This window comes from Centrocercus urophasianus, unplaced genomic scaffold (assembly GCF_019232065.1).
Source record: "Centrocercus urophasianus isolate 14NV4802_14NV808 unplaced genomic scaffold, USGS_Curo_1.0 seq_10, whole genome shotgun sequence".
In the NCBI taxonomy this organism is placed as follows: domain Eukaryota; kingdom Metazoa; phylum Chordata; class Aves; order Galliformes; family Phasianidae; genus Centrocercus; species Centrocercus urophasianus.
Genome location: NW_024884142.1, coordinates 98,731,444 through 98,752,026, shown reverse-complemented (window position 1 = coordinate 98,752,026; position 20,583 = coordinate 98,731,444). Strand labels below are relative to the sequence as shown.

At 41.8% G+C, this 20,583-nt stretch overlaps 1 protein-coding gene across 2 annotated transcripts in view; it reads left to right on the top strand.

The window, feature by feature from the left end:
* Positions 1–19,598, top strand: part of XDH (xanthine dehydrogenase) — a 40,378-nt gene extending 20,780 nt beyond the window's left edge. For both annotated transcript variants that reach the window (XM_042822037.1, XM_042822046.1), the window contains 20 exons: positions 169–338; positions 1,781–1,904; positions 2,368–2,487; positions 4,027–4,123; positions 4,574–4,698; positions 5,042–5,175; positions 6,796–6,883; positions 7,533–7,619; positions 8,998–9,189; positions 9,654–9,799; positions 10,386–10,467; positions 11,054–11,149; positions 11,854–11,982; positions 12,948–13,022; positions 13,671–13,723; positions 14,194–14,308; positions 14,960–15,025; positions 16,353–16,541; positions 17,201–17,368; positions 18,259–19,598. In XM_042822037.1, the coding sequence (XP_042677971.1) occupies positions 169–338; positions 1,781–1,904; positions 2,368–2,487; positions 4,027–4,123; positions 4,574–4,698; positions 5,042–5,175; positions 6,796–6,883; positions 7,533–7,619; positions 8,998–9,189; positions 9,654–9,799; positions 10,386–10,467; positions 11,054–11,149; positions 11,854–11,982; positions 12,948–13,022; positions 13,671–13,723; positions 14,194–14,308; positions 14,960–15,025; positions 16,353–16,541; positions 17,201–17,368; positions 18,259–18,309 (2,307 nt within the window). In that variant the 3' untranslated portion in view covers positions 18,310–19,598. The remainder of the gene's footprint in view (positions 1–168; positions 339–1,780; positions 1,905–2,367; positions 2,488–4,026; positions 4,124–4,573; positions 4,699–5,041; positions 5,176–6,795; positions 6,884–7,532; positions 7,620–8,997; positions 9,190–9,653; positions 9,800–10,385; positions 10,468–11,053; positions 11,150–11,853; positions 11,983–12,947; positions 13,023–13,670; positions 13,724–14,193; positions 14,309–14,959; positions 15,026–16,352; positions 16,542–17,200; positions 17,369–18,258) is intronic.
* The last annotated feature ends 985 nt before the right edge of the window (positions 19,599–20,583 follow it).

Here is a 20,583-nt window from a genome sequence, read left to right as displayed (position 1 = left end):
TGTAGCCACTCCATCCTATTTATCTTCCTTTCCCTAGGGAACTGAGGGACTGAGCCCCTGTCCCTTTACATGTCCTGCTAGGATGTCTCACCTTGCCTTTTAGTCTCCCATCAGTGCTTCTGCCCCCTGCACTAGCAGCAGTGAAGTCAGCAGTGTGTTTTGCTCTAGGAAGTGCCCAGGGGGCAGTTGGTGGAAGATACTGTGGGCCGGCCTTTGGTGCACGTTTCGGCAGCCAAGCAAGCATGCGGGGAGGCTGTTTACTGTGATGACATTCCACACTATGAGAATGAGCTGTATCTCACACTGGTGACCAGCACCAAAGCCCATGCTAAAATCCTGTAAGTGTTGCTTTTGAGTTTCACACGTTGCAAACGTCTAGCTCCTGTGGCTTAAAAAACATTGACATGATAAGTTGAGGATGAGGGGAAAGCTTCTTGCACCAGTGGGAACTGTAGCTCATTGCGTGCTTTGTGCATGCAGGTGTCTCACATGAAGGTGAGATTTGAATGTTAAGCTGCCTTGTAAATCTGTGTGAGGGGAAATCTGAGGGAATTAACTGACCTGGCAGTTTTGGAGCACAAAGCCCTTGTCCCTAGGCAGCATTCTTACCCCATCTCACTCAAACAGGTAGAATTAGTGCATGGCATTGCCTCATATCATCCTCAATAGCCTTGTGATTTGTTGTTTGTTCCTTAGGCAATACTTCCTGCCCACTTAAGGCTCCCTGCCCAATGGTTTCCCACAGTGGTCAAACATGGGATGGGCAGCATACAGTGGTCATTGGTGCACTGATGTAGTAGCTGACTTCCAGCTTGTGACAAAAAATGTTCTGTCGTCATGATTAAATCTCAGGTGTTACAGTGTGGTCATTGAGTGCCACAAGCATATAAGCATCATTACCATTACCGGTGCAGGTGAGGCCATGAAGAAAGCATCCTATCTATGCCTATTACCACAGCGTGCAATATTTTCTAGAAGTTGCTGTGTGTGTTTTCTTGCACTTGCACTGCACACTGACTTTTCAATCTGCCTGTGTCATTCCGTAGAGGATGTGGCAGTATGTTTCATTAGGACAGAAGTAACAGAAGAGCCTCAACCTACGATTCTATTGGTCGAAATACTGGCTTTGAAAACTTCTCTTCACCTGAGTCAGGTTTTGACTAGCAACTATAAGTTAGAAATGATCTGATTTTGTATTACTAAGAGAATCAATGAGGGGATTCTTTCGGAGGCATTAGTGCAGAAGTGTTGGAAAGTGAGATTTCTTAAGAAAAATAGCATTGTCTTCAGCTCCTGGTGCCTAAGAGTTCACATTCACACGTTAATGTTTTTTTTAAATGTCTGTAGAGCACTGGGATTAATAAACAACAACTTTCAAGCACATCTTGCAACGAAGTTTCAGGAATCTAAACAAGAGTGCTGGAAAAATTGCAGTAATTTATAGATGATGTTAAATTGTTCAGCAGAAACAAGGCCACGACTCTTCTACTGGCAACAGTCCCTTTGTAAAGCCAGCCAAATACGTAGCCTGTGTACATAATATTGCAAAAGCAACCTTTCACAATTTTTTAGAGCTTCAATTTTTTTGTGATTAATACTCGATGAAAATGATTTTAGTTGCCTCTCTGCTTTAGTCTAATGTGATATCCTATGACAAACTTCTCTTATGCATTGCCAGGCTTCTTGGAATCAAGCCTGAAGATTTATCGGTGTCTCATAATCAACCACAGAAAGAAAAATAAGAAATAATAGCTCTACTTCTCCTGCTTTCTCTCTTTAGTTCTGTGGACGCATCAGAAGCCCGGAGTGTCCCTGGGTTTGTGTGTTTTGTCTCTGCTAAGGATGTTCCTGGCAGTAACATCACTGGCATCGCTAATGATGAGACTGTCTTTGCTGAGGATGTGGTACGTTCTTAAAGATAGCCTTTTTCAATCATGCTGCCTAGGAGATGAGAGTACTTATATTGTCCCATGTAGTCCCCTGCCATATGCAGAGACAAATGCTGGCTGCGCTGGAGTCAGTAGATATCTACGTGCCAAATGCAGTAAGGCCTGCTCCAAACCCCTCTCCTTTATCTCTGATCAGTGTCTCTTGTGGAGTTATGAGTAATCATGGCTATATTCCATTCAGACAGCTACATGGACATAAAAACCCTACTCTAGCTACTCATCTATTCCTTATGCTATTCAAAGGTGGCTTTATGTAGACCAAACAGTGAGGAAAAGGAGGAAGGAAAAAAAAAAGGAAGAAAAAAAAAAAAAAGAAGAGTTGAAGAGAATTAACACAAGTCTTGCAGTTACTCTGTGTGTGTGTGTGTGTGTGTGTGTATATGCACTAACTGATGGTGGGTTCAAACCTGTCCTGCAGGTCACTTGTGTGGGTCACATCATCGGTGCAGTCATTGCAGACACACAGGAACATTCCAGGAGAGCAGCTAAAGCTGTGAAGATTAAATACGAGGAGCTCAAACCTATTGTCACAATTCAGGTAAGTTAGCTCAGGTCTGCTTCCTCTGTCAGCTCTCAAAGCTCTGATATCCAGTGAACTTCGTTGTTCACGCACGGTTATTTAGCCATGCGTTGCATTTGTCTCTGTGATGGGGATGCAGCAGTCTTTAAAGGGATCTTCTCAAAACTGAAGAAACATGTCAACAATTTATGATTATTTCATGCCGTTTTTTTTTTTTTTAAACTGGAACACTTATTAACAAGGCATTCCTGTAGGAGTAAAAGCTAATTGTATCTAACACAGCATTCACATCTAGAAAGGAGAGAAAATTGGACAAAGCCATTCCCATTAAGGAGAAATGAGAAATACTGGGGAGAAGTTAAGGCTAATTAATTTTTATGAAGGTCAGTATTTTGTGCCACGTGTTCTGTATTTGGATTTGGCTCAAAAAATCTGTGTGTTGTCCAGCACAGACATGCAGTCATCTACGAGCAGAGGTTTTGATCTGTTTACATAGGTAGTTCATTTTCAAACCATGTGTTAGAACTTTTCTTTTTCTGTAGCTAACATCCGCTTATTCAACCTAGAAAGAAAAGAGTGGGGCCAAAAAACTTTGTTGTTGTTGCAGTTCTATCACTGTTGTGTTTTGTTTTCATGATGGAAATGTGCACTTTTGGCAAGAGTGCATTGCAGTCATAAAATTTCCACAGGAAAGATTGTGTTTGGGCTCAGAAGTGGACTATTTCTGCAGGAGTTCTCACTCCGTGTGGGAATACACTTTTCTCCTTCTATCTCCTTTCTTTCTGTACTGCCCTTTGGGCCATGGACTACAGTTAACACAGGTCAGAAGTCACAGCTCTGTTGGCTAGAGGTCTTGAGCTTCTGGATCCATGATATAAAACAGGTCACAAGGAACAATCCTAGGTTGCTTAGTCATGGTGTTTATTGTGAAATTGCTGTGCTGTAGCGTGGCAACAGGCAAAAAGCTCCAACAGTTAACATTCAGCAACTTGTGCGTTACCTTAAAACATTTCTACATCAGTCAGAGGAAGCTTTGCTTTCACTCTGTCTCCATAGAATCACAGAATCACCCGGGTTGGAAGGGACCTCAAGGATCATGTAGTTCCAACCCCCCTGCCTAGCAGGGCCACCAAACACACACATTCAGATCAGGTTGCCCAGGACCCCGTCCAACCTGGCCTTGAACACATCCAAGGATGGGGCATCCACAACCTCCCTGGGCAGCCCGTTCCAGGGCCTAACCACTCTCCTTGTATAGAACTTCCCCCTAACATCCAACCTCAATCTTCCCTCCTTCAACTTGGATCCATTTCCCCTAGTCCTGCTGTTGTCAGCCCTTTTGAAGAGTTTACTCCCCTCGTGGGTGTAGGTTCCCTTCAGGTATTGATAGGCTGCAATGAGGTCACCCCGCAGCCTTCTCTTCTCCAGGCTGAACAAGCCCAACTCCCTCAGCCTGTCCTCATAGGGGAGGTGCTCCAGCCCCCTGATCATCTTAGTTGCCCTCCTCTGGACCCTTTCCAAAATCTCAATGTCCATGAACGTTTCATTGTTTCCCAGGAAGCTATTGAGAAACAATCCTTCATTAAACCTATAAAGAGGATTAAAAAGGGAGATGTGAAGAAAGGATTTGAAGAATCTGATCACATTTTGGAAGGTGAGAATGAACACAATCCTGTTTTAGAAATGTTTGTCTCGGTGTTATCAAGAAAATCTGGAAGGCATCAAACTACATAGAATCACAGAATGACTTGGGTTGGAGAGGACCTCAAGGACCATGAAGTTCCAACCCTCCTGCCACAGGCAGGGTTACATCCTGAGCGACACTGGCTCAATGGTGTGGAGTGCAGGATTATTTTTTAAATGTTTGTTGCTTGTTTGGTTGATTTTTTTTTTTTATTTCATTTATTTATTTATTTATTTACATCAAAATGGAAGTGTCAGTTTTAGAGCTAAGGGTGTCCAGTGCTGCACAACACTGGACACCCAGTGCTGTGCACCCATGTTTCGTGTTTAACAATTTAAAAGGGTGGTGGTTTGTAGATAGGAGATGGTGGTAAGCATCTTATGGCACTCTATCTATGGGACACTTCTGTCAACTTTCTAGGAGAGATGTACCTTGGTGGACAGGAGCATTTCTATCTGGAAACTCACTGTACTTTGGCTGTACCCAAGGGAGAAGATGGTGAGATGGAACTCTTCGTGTCAACCCAGAACTTAATGAAGACGCAGGTAGGGTCTCTCTGACTTCAAATATAAAATTCTTTTGAACATCAGTTTTAGACTGGATGAATGCTTGTTTTGCAGTTTGTCCTAACTTGCCTTATGCTTAATAATAATAATAATAATAAATCCCACACCTATCTCTAATTTTTCAGTCTACACCCATCCAGCTGATGTCACGAACTTGATTCCAGCTGACTGATACTTCTGTTGGTAACACATCTCTTAAACCAGGGATTACAGAGGATGCCTTCAGGACCATAAGGCTGGCTTTTGAATGACACATTGAAAAGGGAGGTGGTGTGGATGAGACAGTTCCATACATCGCTTCTGCTGTTCTGTTTTTCTTTAGGAGTTTACTGCCAGAGCTCTGGGAGTCCCATCAAACCGCATCGTGGTTCGAGTGAAAAGAATGGGTGGAGGATTTGGAGGAAAAGAGACTAGAAATACTATTCTGACCACTGTAGTGGCTGTGGCAGCCTTCAAGTAAGTTTCAGTGTAGGGATTAGGGGTTTTTTTGCTTTTAGAATTCACCTGGTCCAGACAGTTTTTTCTTGGGCAACATTTGTGCTAGAGTGCTCTGAAGACTGTGCAGTTTGTAGCAAGCCTGGGATTTCCTAACAGGGATACATAAGGGGCTCTTAGCTGGAAAAGGAACCTGCTTAAAGGGTCTGAGATTATGCAGGGATGCCAGAAAGGAGAGGAAAAACCCTCTTCTGTTCTTTTAGTTCTCTCTGGAAACTCCTGTATCTCAAACTCTGCTCATCTTTTTCACTTAGAAACCCCTTCAAAACTGGACACTATTTGTGCCTGTGTTGTTTTGTATAGCGCAGATATGAGAGCCTCTTTTCTGCTTAAACCCCTGCTATGCCAATAATACAACGCTATTTCTCAGCTCTTATATGAACTCTGCTTTTTGGATTTTTTTCCTGAGGGGAGGGAAGGTCACTGAACAGAACCTCCTGCTTTTCAAATTCCTAACAGACCAGGGAATGAGCCTGGACCACAACCATTTCTGAAACACAGATTGTAACTGTGCTTCTGGAGTTTTGATATGGGGCCATCTTTAACTGTGCAACTTCTTGTAGTTGTCAGCAAACATGGCATCCGAGATGGCTTCTGTGCACTGAATACTTTCAGAGGAGCATAGCCAGATTGAAACTCCTGTACTTAAAGCAGCTTCGTTTTTGCTGTTCTGAGCAAGCCTTCTTTTTTTAAAACAGTTGGTAATACGTATCCATTTCTAAAAAATCTGTCAGTCAAACCACTGCTGTTCTATATCTTAGAGCTTATAGAATCATATCTATGACATTCCCTTGACATTTTTACAGTGTGAGGAAAGACACAGGAAAAGCAGAATTGCTGGAGAATGAAGAGTTTCTCCCATCCTCCTTGGATAATGAGTAAACAGCCATGGTTGCCAGGTCAAATTGAAGGCTACTTAGTACTTAGCATTATTACATAACTCATATGCAATTTTCCCTAGACAAGCCAAGAGATTACCTTGAGAAATAATATAGAAAGCAATGATTTCATGGAACAATAGAATGGCCTGGGTTGCAAAGGACCACAGTGCTCATCCAGTTTCAAACCTGCTATGTGCAGGTCGCCAACCAGCAGCCCAGGCTGCCCAGAGCCACATCCAGCCTGGCCTTGAATGCCTGCAGGGATGGGGCATCCACAGCCTCCTTGGGCAGCCTGTTCCAGTTCACACAACCCTCTGTGTGAGAAACTTCCTCCTGATATCTAACCTAAACCTTCCCTGTCTCAGTTTAAAACCATTCCCCCTTGTCATTGTCAAGTCATTTCTTACATTTTAGAATCTCTCTCTATGAAACTATTCTTCCTTCTTCATATAGGAGCCTCCACAAGTGTTTTCAACTGCAGGTCCCAACCCTAGAGGGTCTGTCTGTGAGTCTCTCTTTCTCACTTCAATCTAACCTTTTTTTTTTTTTTTTCTTCTGAGGAAGATATGCAATCCAGGCAAGTTATCCCTAACTCACGCAACCATTGCTCTGGAAAAAAAGACACTAAAAAGATAAATATGTTTCTGTAGGAACTGTACTGTGCAGTTCAGGGTTTGCCTGATCAATTATCCTTTAACAGAGTTGGCCGACCTGTAAGGTGCATGTTGGATCGAGATGAGGACATGCTGATAAGTGGTGGGAGACATCCTTTCCTGGGGAGGTACAAGGTACGCACACGTACAAACTGAATGCATGGTGTTTTAGTGTTATCATCTGAAATGTCAGTGAATGGTAAGATACAGTGATAAAGTTGCTGCTCTGATTGTTTCACTGCTGATATCCCCTGCTGCAAATGGGTCTGTTCAGCTGGGTTATGACATTCATCCCATTAAAGATCTTTTGGATTGTACAGTTCTGCTTCCTGTAGGAGTTCTTCTGACTTGGGTGGTTCTCTTCCTGTGACTTAAATGTGAATACTTCATCTTCCTCCAACCACAACCCTGTTCCTGTTGACAATCACTTTGATCTTAGATGGCTATTTGTTTACAACATTACACTAATAATAATTTTAACCTCCTTTCTGCTGTACCCTTTTCAATCTAATTGCTTTCGTTTTTCAAAGCAAGACAAAAGTTAAGGAGAGTATGACTGTGACAAGCAAGCAGCATCCACTTTAGAAGAGTTTTGTGGATCAAGATTAAGATGCATGCATGGAAACCTTTCTGGGAAGCATTCTCATTTACTATGTACACTTGTCCTGTGCTACAGCAGAAGACAGACAACTTTTTGTCTTCAGGAGGTTTATTCAGTTTTTGAAGGAGTATAGGAAACAACATTTTGTAGAAAAAAACATTACTGAGGTCAATCTCTTAACAGGTTGGTTTCATGAAGAATGGAAAAGTCAAGAGTTTGGAAGTGTCATACTACAGCAATGGGGGCAACTCTGCAGACCTCTCTCACGGTGTAAGTAAAATAAACTTTTTGATAGGTTACTATGCAGAAGGTGTGTTTCCCTGCATAATCTTTTACTCTGACTTCAGAGCTTTTGTCTACAGCAGTGTGTTAACATCCTGCTCTCTGATGTGACTGAAAACAGTTCTTGATGTTTTCATCTTCTACAGCTTCTTTGAGTCAACCGGTCTTCCCTGGCATGTGTCACATTGTTGATACTGATGTTTTAATAACTTGTCTAAGTTAAAAAGGTTAAGAATGTTTGCTTTGCATTACAGAGGGCTGTGACAGGAAACTTGCTGCACAACACAAGGTGGCTGACAGTCTCCCAACTTTGGGAAAGCCAGTTTCTTGAAATAAAATACGCCCATGTCAATAGTTTGATTGTGGCAGGGTGCTTGAATCAACAAGTTGTTTGAGGAGTGGCTAAAGCTAATATTGGAGTTCAGAAGGGTGGGCCTGGGTTCTGAATTTGTCTTCAAGAATTTTTGTACTGTGGAACAGAAATATTTCCCTTTTTGTTACATGAGTATCCAACTCAATAGCCTAATGTAAATCATGCTCACTCTAGCTTTCCTTCTCAAGTCCGTTGAGACCTTGATATTTTTTTCTGTGAAAGTGAATCCACTTCAGTGTGAGAAGACTGCAAGTACTAGATTGATTTGATGCTAGCAATGTGCTTCATGCTGTATGAAGAGCAATGTCAGGCATGTCTTCGTATAAACTATGGACCTAGCTGGGAGTGTATGTGTGAAATGCCTGTTTGACTGTGTTTGAACTGGGAAACTGGGATGTGCTCTGCTTTGAGATAAGTTTGAGATGTGCATAATATCTGCGTTGTGCTCCTGTTGGAAGACAAATCTGGGAACACAAACAGTAAATGATCTGGCCATTTCCTAGTCTGGGCAATTAATGGACAAAGATCTGAAATTTTGTAGTTTATTTTGTATATTTGACCTTATTCTCATAGTCCAGCTGCTGAGTCGCTTGATATCAAGACCTCTTTCCTATAAAGACATTACTTAGTATAATTAAAATAAGTTATAATTAAAAGAAGTGTCCAATGCTTCCAGATAATGGTGAGCCTAGAGCCAAAGAATAACTTGGAAGCTCAATCTTTTCCAGGGTCTTAAGTATCAATAGAAAAGTGTGCTTTTTTTGTTCTCCTTTCCTTAAGGGTATTGCTTTGATGCTCCATTGCTAATGGGAAGGCATACTGGTTACACCTCAGTGCTCATCTGTGTTGACTGCAGACATGTGGGATGGAAAAGGAAGTGTCTGCTGTTGTAAATTATCTTCAGATCTTTCCAGGCTAGCTTTGGTGGTTAGTTAGAAGTCTGACATGTAGTTCATGTACAATGTGCACACCTCCATCATTTCTCTTCACTAGGTTATGGATAGAGCCCTGTTACATTTGGATAACTCCTACAACATCCCTAATGTCAGCAGCATTGGCTTTATATGCAAGACCAACTTGTCTTCCAACACAGCCTTCCGAGGCTTTGGAGGTCCCCAAGGAATGATGATTGCTGAATGCTGGATGAGTGACCTTGCTCGGAAGTGTAACCTACCACCTGAGGAGGTACAGATCCACTGACACATTTCGGGGCAGCACTGACTTTGAACAAGGTCTGAAAATTGAATACAATTGCAGAAAATTCTAGAGCATAAGAACTTTTGCTCATTTTTGCTAAACCCTTTGCAAAATCTCAGATTTTCTCTATGATTATTCCATTAAAGCATGGATAACCTTTTGCTTCCTTAAATTCCCTCAGTAGTTTCAGTTTTTAAATACCTGTTTTAAGACTAGGTATTCAGAAAAAGTCTACTAGCTGCCTTAATCTAATTAAAAATATACTAAAGGATCTGTCTTGATCCTTTAATGTCTTAGGACCCATTTTTCTATAAACAGATTTTTATCTGTTAATTTTATTGCTCCCTAGGGGGAGTAAAGACTAGGAATCAATGTGCTTTTCATGTCATCCTTAAAAGGACCTAGTCTGAAACATTAAATTTGACATATCCTTTCTATGTCTCTTTGGGAAGGTAAGGAAGATCAACTTGTATCACGAAGGAGACCTGACTCATTTTAACCAAAAACTGGAGGGATTTACTCTACGGCGATGCTGGGATGAGTGTTTGTCAAGCTCTAACTATCATGCCAGGAAGAAACTAATTGAAGAATTCAACAAGTAGGTGTCCCCAAGCTGCAGAATTACTGGTTGTACCTTCAAACTTCTGGAGTTCTCTTAGCAACTTGAGTGATGCTAAGTTAGTCCATGTACTTGCAGAATGGCTTCTGAAAATTTCTTTTCTCAGAATTCCTTCAGGCCCACTATGTAACAAAGGCTCTCACAGTGACCTGATATCTTAGATAAGGCAGGAATCTGGCCTAGCATGATGTTATTTTGTAAGGGAAATACAGCATGGGAGAGGGGTCTGCACAGTCTAGACTTCGCTTGAGGTTTTCTTATGACTATCATGAAAGCTTGTGTAGACTTCTCATTGCTGTATCACCTTTCTTAGTTGGCTTATGTTTACAGCTGAGTAGCTAATAGCCATGCAATTGCTTCTTTAATGCCTAGGAGGCCATCTTCAATTCAAATTTGTTCTTGTAGAGACCTATAAACAAAACCTTTCTTTCTTAAAAATTGCCAATTAACTCTGTCTATATTTCATTCACATATTTCATTTCTACTTTGACTCCCAACCTGTCAGTGGGAAGCATGGCACTGAGATGCAGTGAAAAAATCATTCGTGAATGTTTTTTCCTTGCAGACAGAATCGCTGGAGGAAAAGAGGGATGTGTATTATTCCTACCAAATTTGGCATCAGCTTCACTGTCCCATTTCTGAACCAGGTCTGTAGAAGTCATTGGTTTAGCTCCTATAAAGGAGTTAAATTTATTCTGCCTCTCTCAGACACTTTCTTCTCTTTGTACTAAACCAGATCTTCTTGGAGAAGTTAAATTAGGTAGAAAAAGCAAAACATTTGTGAACCGAAATGAACGTAACAGCAGTTACCAATTTATACTGTCCAAAAAAAACCCCAGTGCAATGCAGCTAAATGTTCATTGTTTGTAATATGTTTATTTCCTTGTCTATCCTGACTTCCTCAATAATGGAAATACTGTGACACTGAAAAATGGTCATTTTTATTCCTATGTTTAATCTGATTTGGTGGACCATCAGCAGTGTTCAAAAGTTCAAATGACCAGAGGCAGGTTTGGGCTACTTCACCTGCCTTCCCAACGGGAAGGCTGAGATTTGCAAAGTCATTGGAACTTTTACTGAGCTGGAGACACTAAACAAAAGTCACTTCAGATGTAAACAAGCGCCTTTAGTTGCACCAAAGAATATTCATTCTCTGTAATTTGTAGCTGAAATCTGCTAGGTACTTCACTACTTCATTTATGACAAAACTTTGATTAATATTCACCTTTGTAGGCTGGAGCTCTGGTCCATGTGTATACAGATGGCTCTGTGTTACTCACACATGGTGGGACTGAGATGGGTCAAGGACTTCACACCAAAATGATCCAGGTAATACTTTGGACTTAACCAAATGAGACACCTGCTATGGCACATTACACTCCTTCTATAGTACTGCCTCAGTCAAGTTGACACCTCCTCTCTGTGCACATTTAGGGTAACAAATCATAATTCCTTTTAAACATTTCAACTGCAGTACTAGGTTTCTAGAGTATTATTACATTTTAGCAGGAGGTTTAGAATTCTCATAATCTTAACCCATCTAGTATAGATAATGCAGGTTATGGCTGCAGTCTAGCCTCTATAGCAGTTAATTGTCACATGATAAAAATAGCTTGTTCATATCTTTGTGTATATTTGTTGTATTGCAAATATGTATCTGCATATTTGCATGCCATAATAATTAAAAAAATAATTTAATTTAAGAAGAGCAACACTGCTTCAGCAGGGAAATGAGGAGGGAATCTGATAGATGTCTTAATCCTCTGATAATTTTGTAATTAAGATCAATGCAGTGAATGCCCACCATTTTGGCCTGTGTCCACGTGTGTACTTGCACAACGCCTGTGAAGGGTGAACTTAACAATGTTCTGGTAGATTCTCAAGCACAAAATCAACCGAGTTCCCAAGAAAGGTGAAATTTTGGACTGGGAGAATGTGGAGCTTTAAGTGTGGACCCTGGCAGTGTAGGCAGTGAGTGGTGATGCTCCTGTATAAGAAGAACCACTTACCAATTGTTTTCCTTTGCTCCACAGGTTGCTAGCAGGTCACTTGGAATCCCTACCTCCAAAATTTACATCAGTGAGACCAGCACAAACACTGTCCCTAATACCTCCCCAACAGCTGCATCTGTCAGTGCTGACATCAACGGGATGGCTGTCCATGTACTGATCCCAAGTTATTTAAGCTATTGGGTCGTAAGCTGGGAAACAAGAAGATGAAAAATTGATGTGTATTTACCCGTTGCTTAAGAAAAATATAACTTTCAAATGGGACTTGTAGGCAAGGGATACCTCATAACTTCTGCTATAGCTATCGGGGGGATGTCAGATAATGAATGACCATCTTTATTTTCCAGTTACTTTTTTACTTTCAATTCCAGTCCTTTTGTAGTCATGGAATTGAGCATTAGTGATTGCTCAAAATGAACACAACAAAGCAGCCATTTAAATGCCTAACTTTTTAGTAATTAATGAGACCTAGTAATTAATGAGATACCAGTGTATCGTGCTGCAAGTATTACTTGCCGGTGGTTTGTGGCCTGTGCTGTGGAACCATACAGAGAGAAGATGTATAAATTTAGAGCAAATATCCTTCTGTAGCAATGGCATAATCATGACAATCTCTGACATGGGATTATTATCATTATCAGTGCATCCATTTGCAGGACATGATACTTTTCCAGTGAAAAGAGAAAAGATAACGTTGAAAGCTAAAAATCTCAGCATCAAACTGGTTATAGTCTCTGTACATCTTAAGTAAGGTTGAATGTTTGTTTCCAGTGTTACGAGATCATCTTGCAATATATTCTAAGGTGATACACTACGATTTGGTAAAGATATTGTATGAACACATGGATTTAAGATGTTTTGTATATTGATCTGGAAAGGTCTGTGCTGTATTTGGTATTCTCTTCTATCACCACAACTTGTTTTAAATTACTTTTCAGTCAACATTTCTTTTACACAGCAAGCCATTTTCTAGTGAACTTTGTTCCTTTTTATGATATGCCGAAGTCCTAAAAACAATATTGATCTAAACAGAAGATTCTTTGAGTGTTGAAGTGCTCTTAATACTACTGACTGACATTTCAAACCTCATAATATTGCTTTTCTCTAATTGTTTTTAGAATGCATGCCAGACCATCTTAAAAAGACTTGAGCCAATCAAGCAGTCTAATCCCAAAGGGTCCTGGGAAAGCTGGGTAAGCTGTCTGTATCTGTCACCAGGCAAATGGGCATTCTCAGAGATTGCTTTTGTTGTCAGTCCCTGAATGCAGATATACCCTCCTGTATCTCACTAGCAGAGATCTGAGGAAAGAGAGCCAGGGAAGTAGTCAAAGCTTGCAAGGGTTCATCCCCAAAGCATCAGTTGTGACTGATCCTGGGGCCTCCTTGTGACAAACCTTACCAAATCATGGATTCACAGATTGGCTTGCATTGGAAGGGACCTTAAATATTATCTAGTTCTGACCCCCTGTGCTCTGGGTGGGGCTGCAAATCACTAGATCAGGCTGCTCAGGGACCCATGAAGTCTTGAGTGTTTTCCTATGTCTCTGTAGTCAAGCTCCACTCCTGGGTAGGAAGAAATCTTGTATCTAGTGAAGGGATTCTGTGATGAACAAAGCACAAGTAAGACTTAGAGCTCTGCCACTCTGTTTGGCAGCTGCTGATCAGGTGATGTGGGGAATCAGCTGCAAAAGACGTTTCATTTGGCACTGCTGGCACTGAATGTCAGCTGTCCATCACCAGACACCTTCTGTTCAAGTCCTCCTCCAAACGTGTTTGTGGTAGCTATGTTTCAGGCATTGGTTGGACCATAATTGTTTTCAAATTCTTATTCACTTTGCCAGATTAAAACCGCCTATGAGAACTGCATTAGTCTGTCAGCCACAGGATTTTATAGGTGAGTGAATATTCATGCTGCGAAGGCAGTTCTTATTCAACTGCATAGATTGCATCCAGGGAGATTCCGGGGGGATTTGCAGCCCTAATCCCTCTGATACTGCTCTAATTCAGGACTGTATGCCCTTTCCTACCTAGAAACATGGCAATGACCTCCAAGGAATGTTTAACTGCGCTCAAAAGTAAAGGATTTGCTACTGGATTTGTGACAATATGTCTATAAAAGTCACCATAAGCCCTGAGATTCATCAGAAAGTGAAGATGGCTGAAATCATTTCAGTTGGGTTTGGGAATATAGGGCAGCTTTGTCAGACTTCTATTTATAGGTTTTCTTTAATGCTTTTTCATTTCTGCGTGGGATTGATGGAGGGGATAAAACCTGAGCAAATTAAGTTTTTTGCTAACCTGCACTGTGGTTGTATTCCTCTTGACTGTGAATTAAATCTGATTTTGTTTTTTCTCTGCATCAAGAATTCCTGACGTTGGCTACAACTTTGAAACGAATGAAGGGAAACCATTCCACTACTTCAGTTACGGTGTTGCTTGCTCCGAGGTTGAGATAGATTGCCTGACAGGTGACCACAAGGTGAGGGGGTCAGCAGAGAAACAGCCCTCCATGTTTGGGTAAAGGAAACATTCACAGGGAGTTAAAGCAAATACTGGGTGTCAGCCTCTTCCTAGTGCTGTCATTGGTCCGGTGTGACCTTCAGTGAATTTCTTAACTTCTGTGTTCCACAGTGCAACTGTCTGGAAAGAATAATAAAATGATGATTATCTGCCCCGCAGGGATATTATGGGGCTGGATGATTGCAAAAGTTATGGGATTGGCTTGTGTAAGAGATAGCAGCTCTGTGTTAGCACAAAGGAACACCGAGGTATCAGAATTGAGTTAACTATTAAAAATAGCCCCGGGATCTTTTAGAAAGGAAGAAGAAAAGACAACTCATTAGAATCTGACCTTCCAATTGATGGCTGTGCTCGGGTACAGAGCACTGACCCTGGCAGCTTTGAACTAACACAGATCGGGTCCAATCGATCTCCAGGGGAAACTGCACTGCTTTACTTTGCTTTAGGGATGAACCGGTTTAAAAGGTGGCGGGAAGAACTGAACTTGACACAGATTGCTGAACACTGGGCAAGGTTGGGTGCTGGTGGACGCATTTCTCTTGCTCAAACGAAACCACAGCATACCATTTTCAACACCTGTGCTGATTTATTCCTTGTTTCTGTCTCTTAGAACGTCCGCACAGACATTGTTATGGACGTTGGCACCAGTCTGAACCCAGCCATAGATGTAGGGCAGGTAAGTGAAATAGTCTCACTAATTTCACCATGTTCAAGATCACCTTGCTCTTAAGCTTTTCTAGATAGATCATTAACCTGCTCTAGCTTGTGCCTTTGCAAATTTAAACTCAGTATCAGGTGAGGCATTTTAGGCTGGCTATGAAAACCAGTTTGATTCACTACTAACTATGCAGTAGGCACAGGATTATGAATCCAGAGAATATGGAATATGGAGTAGTGGAATAACCTCACTCCAAGGCCAGTTTCTGCTATGTGGAATACATCTACTAAATCCTGCAGTTGATTTCTACACTCCTGTCTATCTGTCTACATCAAGCCCTGTTTAATTTAGTGAAAACTATTCTGTGTTGAGAACTGGGGCAGTGGATTCTATCCACCAGGTACTGCTGCATACCTCAGTAAGAAGATTCCTTGGCAGGGGCTGACTGACTTATCAGTCAGCAAAAGAAGGTAATAAACACAAGGTTATCTGATACACTGACATGTATCATCAGGTATTTGCACATGATTGCCTAGTCAAAACAATCCAACTGCTTTGCTAACTGTAGGTGTCAGTACAGTGCAACCCTAGTGGTGCAGCTGCAGGGTCTATTTCCATAGCAAGAGTTTGCTACAGATGAAATGAAATTTTGAAAGCAACAAGTTTTCAGAAAGAGGTGTTCTCTTTGAAGTGGCCGAGGGGAAAGGGAGCCTTTGTATTCTCAGCCTGTCAGGCTGGGGCTGGAAAGAAAGAGGCGGGTTATATGGAGACTGTCAAAGAGATGGCAATTTCCTGCATCCCTCTGTGGATTGCTGCAGAGGATCTTGGGGGGAAAAAGAGAGAAAGGAGGCTGTATAGCTGCAGGACCACAGGCACATGGTGCTGGGTTAAAGATTGTGTTTTTTTTCTCCTTCCTTCTAAGATTTACAGTGGAAAAATCATATAAAGAAGACTCTAATGGTTGGATTGGTATGGGAGTGTTTTTGCTCTTTGTGTTGCTGACCTGAGAATATGCAGTACTTGAGAAAGCATTCGTGCTGAAATATGGAAATATTTACATATAGAAACACAAAATGCAAAATAGCTTGTTTTCAGATATATTTTTCTCATGCCCTTCAAATAATCAGCAAATACTACTCATGCAGTGCTAATCTGCCTGTGAAGGAATCAATATATATATATGTACCAAGCTGTAATCTGCAAAAGCGTTTAGAGATGAGAAGTTGAGACTTAGACAGGAATGGAGGACTGAAAACTCTGGTTGAAATTGTCACTGTTTGCTCAAGTGTGAGGCAGAACAGCAGCAATGAATCAAGAACACAAACTTGTTTGGATGTTTTTGCAGATAGAAGGAGCCTTTGTCCAAGGCATTGGGCTCTTCACTATGGAGGAATTGCGCTACTCGCCTGAAGGGAACTTGTACACTCGAGGGCCTGGGATGTACAAAATCCCAGCATTTGGAGACATCCCAACAGAATTCTACGTGTCTCTTCTCCGTGACTGCCCCAACAGCAAGGCAATTTATTCATCCAAGGTACGTCTGCATGACCTGTAGGCCTCTTACTTCTCTAGGCTTGTATGAATGCATGATAAAGTGACGATGCACGTGTCAGAACCATTGGTTTTGTTGTTGTAGTACTGTGGAATTGTGGCATGGTTTGAGTTGGAAGGCATCCTAAAGTCCATCCAGTCCAACCCTTCTGTAATCCCTGAGAGAGGCATTCCTGCTGGTTTGCAAGGACCTCCAGTGATAGGACGTGGTTGCTCTGCCCATTCCGCTCACCTCTGTGTCACCTGAATGCCTTTGCTGCAGTTTTTGTACTATCTAAAGGGATGTGAACAGGGGTTAGTCTTTTTTCCCATTATAGCAGTTCTCCTGCTTTAGAAGTTTTGTATTTTCATACTCTCTTTTTACTGTGGAATGGAAGTTCATACTTGGTAAACTGGAAGCAGTTTCAGCTTGCTATTTCCTATCTCTTGATAGACTGAGTTTCACACCTGGGAGGGGAAGTACTGCTTTGTTGCAGCCTTTCCGTGTTGATCACATCTAGGAGATTGAGAAGTTACAAAGCAGGAATGAGAACAGTGATTGTCATCCAGGACCTGCTCATCCTTCTCTCAGCCTGGAAACTGGTGTTTCCAGGACCAGGACTGCTCTGAGCTGCAGTCTCATTTTGCTTGTGTTCTGTCTAGGCTGTGGGAGAGCCGCCTCTGTTCCTGTCTGCTTCAGTGTTTTATGCCATTAAAGATGCTATCTACTCAGCAAGGGAAGACTCTGGTGTGACGGAACCATTCAGGCTGGACAGCCCTGCCACCCCAGAGAGGATCCGCAATGCCTGTGTGGACACCTTCACGAAAATGGTAACTATGCTTTCATAGCCCTGACCAGTCTACCCCACACTGTTTGCTAGATCCCAGAGCTGGGATTAGGGCAGTATGGGGAATTGTACTTAAGCAGCAGGTTTTTATTTCATGGGCCTTATCCTTCACTTAATGTACCATCAGATGAGAGACAAATGCACAGACTGGCATTGCTAGCGCTAGGACTGGCAGTGTCTCTGAAATAGCGTTTCATCCCTCCATCCTCCAAATGCAGTTTGTAGAACAAAAGCTCTGCTTGATCTGATGCTCCTGACTGTTATCTCTTAGGGATTCTACTGTGCAGGCCCACTCTGATTTATTAGCCTCCTTTGGATAGGAAGAGAAAGTGTTACTGGAAATGCTCACTTTGTGCTGAATGTTATGATCTCAGGTTTCTCATTAGAAGGTCTGGGCTTGCCCTGAAGGAGTGCAGGATTTAACACTGCTGCCATCTCTTCGTGGATGCTCCTTCTCTGTCACAGTGCTGTGACAGGGCCATGCAGAGCAGGTCCCTGCACAGAGTTCTGCTGTGACTTGTAAAACTTCGCTGTCTGTTCACGTGGGCATCCACAAGGGCCTTGTCAGCTTGAACCCTACTATTGTTAACAGCAAAAATTGTCCTCACCGAACACCTGCATCACTGTCTGATGGGGAGGAGGCCACCAAAGTGAATTTGAGAGTCTGCACGAAGCACTGACAGCCTGGCCTTCAGCTAAAGCCAGGCACAAAGTCTAATGTAATGCCAGGAGGCAGATGTCTCTGTTTCAATACGAACTCAGATCTTCAGCGATGCAAGATCACCTGCCTCAAAGGGAACCTCTGAACCCATATCAGAACCCCTTCCTTTGTTCTTGCTGCTGCTTACAGTAATTTTTTTCTCCTCTTTACAGTGCCCTTCTGCTGAGCCAGGGACCTTTAAGCCATGGTCTGTACGTGTGTAAAAGGAAAGTTGGAGGAGCAAACTTTCTTTGTGAAACCAGTCTTACGATGGAGAGACCACAAAGCAGTGGGGAAAAAAAAAAATCCATGTTCACATGGCTCATCTACTGTGATTCATAGAATTTTCACGTTTAATTGTTCAACTGCTGTTTCCTCTTAGAGAGGAGGTTGCTGCCAGATTATAGCTGTGATGCAGATTTGAATGAAGAATAAAGTGGAAGGTGGTGTTATCCAGGTGTACTTGAAAACTAAACTACATTTCATTTAGAATTGTTGCACAGATGGGAGACACTCTTACTGCCAGGTGGTATGAAGTAGCATGGTTATTGTTTTGGGGTTGTTTGTTTTAAATTGTGGGAAGAGAATTATCACCTTGTCACTCTCTGCTGTTATGCCAAGAAGGACTTAAAGGCACTGAACCCAGACAAACAGTGCTCTAATGGAGATGGGAAAAGGCGTGAGGGGCGCTGAAGGCTGGACCCTACAGCACAACAGCTAGATATACATAGAGGAAAATAAGGAAGAACACTCATGTTAGCTTACTGTGATGAAGGTTGTGTGTAGCAGTGGTTCAGAGGGAGACCTTAAAATGTGACCAATTGCTGATTTATCCAAGGTTACATGAGGATTGTTTTGTCTGCGACAAAGCTTTAATGAAATCTTAGTTCATGTGCTACTTGTCTTCTCAGTCTAAAGATAAGAGCTCAAGATGCCAAGACTTCTAGCAAGATGTTGATTCATTTGGCATGTTCAGCCTATTTCCTCAACATCTCTTCTTCATCTCTTAAACAGCAGAGGACATCAGAGAAAGGACCTTGGAGTCATAATATGGTACTGATTATTGTTCCCACAGGAATGTGTACCAGCCAGGATGAGGGTCTGGACAAAGCTGGGGGATGAGTTGGCTCTGGTCATTCTCTAGGGTCAGTCTCTTACTTTCATGCCATGGCCTTGCCACCTTTTCAAGACAACCCTTAGTTTTGCTGAATGCAAAGAAATGTTGTATGTTTCGCAAAATGGATTGCTTGTCCAAAGGAAGGTGTTGATTATGTGATGATCTTATGATGTGTTTTGGGATGAATGTGTTTTTTGGTATTGGATTTAATGGTGGGTGTTCCTCTGCACAGGTTTTGTCAGATTTAACATGGCAGCGCGTTTTCTCTAGATGATGCCATGTACTGTACCTCCTCATCATGTGCAGACTTTCTCTGGCCCACAGCTCTATGAAAATGTCCTTTTCCTGTGTTAGCACTCCTGGGGCCATCAATAAATACATTGCAAAAGAACGCAACTCCATTGTCTTAAATAAGAATTTGCTTACATATGACCTACTTAAAATTGGCCTCTGTCTTAGGACTTAGTTTGAAATACTCTCTGAAGCACTCCAGGACATACAGTTTGGAAATATGTACGTGCAATTCTCGGTTCTAATTGCCAGTTTTCACAGGGTTGTTAAGGCCTATCCATGTTCTCATGGCTTGGCATACGGAGGCTGGACTCTAAAGCCATGCTGCTGCTTTAGAACAAAACATGACATGGAATTAGAAGAAGTGTCGTAGTGTAGGTTGTAGTCTGACAGCCACTTAAGAAGATTTTATTTTAATCTGCAGAATCTGAGAGGCATCTTACAACTTACAAACGTGTAGAAAAAGCTTTGCTTCTTCCTTTGACTTTGAAATTCAGAATAGTCAGGAACTCTTTCACACAGTATCTGTCAGTTACTTTCAATGTCTCCCTGACATAAGATCTGTCGCCAATTTTCAAAATGCTTGGCCTTGCATAGGAACAGTAGCATGCTTCTTTTTTTGTTTGACATGTAGATGCACCTGGCTAAGCCTGCATCCAGGTAGTAACGATAACCAGCAGCCATGTGCTCACAGTGCCATACCTTATGCAGAACAAGGTTGCCTTGTATTGGCATCATGCTCCTTCTTGGCTTTGTTTCAAATTTAAACCGATTTTATGAAGTTTTGTTTGATTTTGAAAAGAACTTGGTAGTCTCAACAAACCTTTCCCTGCAAGAGCAGTGATATCTACTTTCAAATGAATATTTTAAACCTTGCTGCATTCATCTTCTCAGCATTAACCTGTGAGGTTAGAAATAAATTTGTGCTCATAGACTTAGCTGTTTGTCTTTGTAGTTGGAATTTAGAATCCAAGTTTGTGGTAGCTGCTCTTTATTTGCTGTTTCTTCTCCTGTCAAGTGACCTGACATGTTTCAGTATACATTCTAAGGCCTGAATAAGATGTGACGTTTTTATGTATGCAAAGTACTC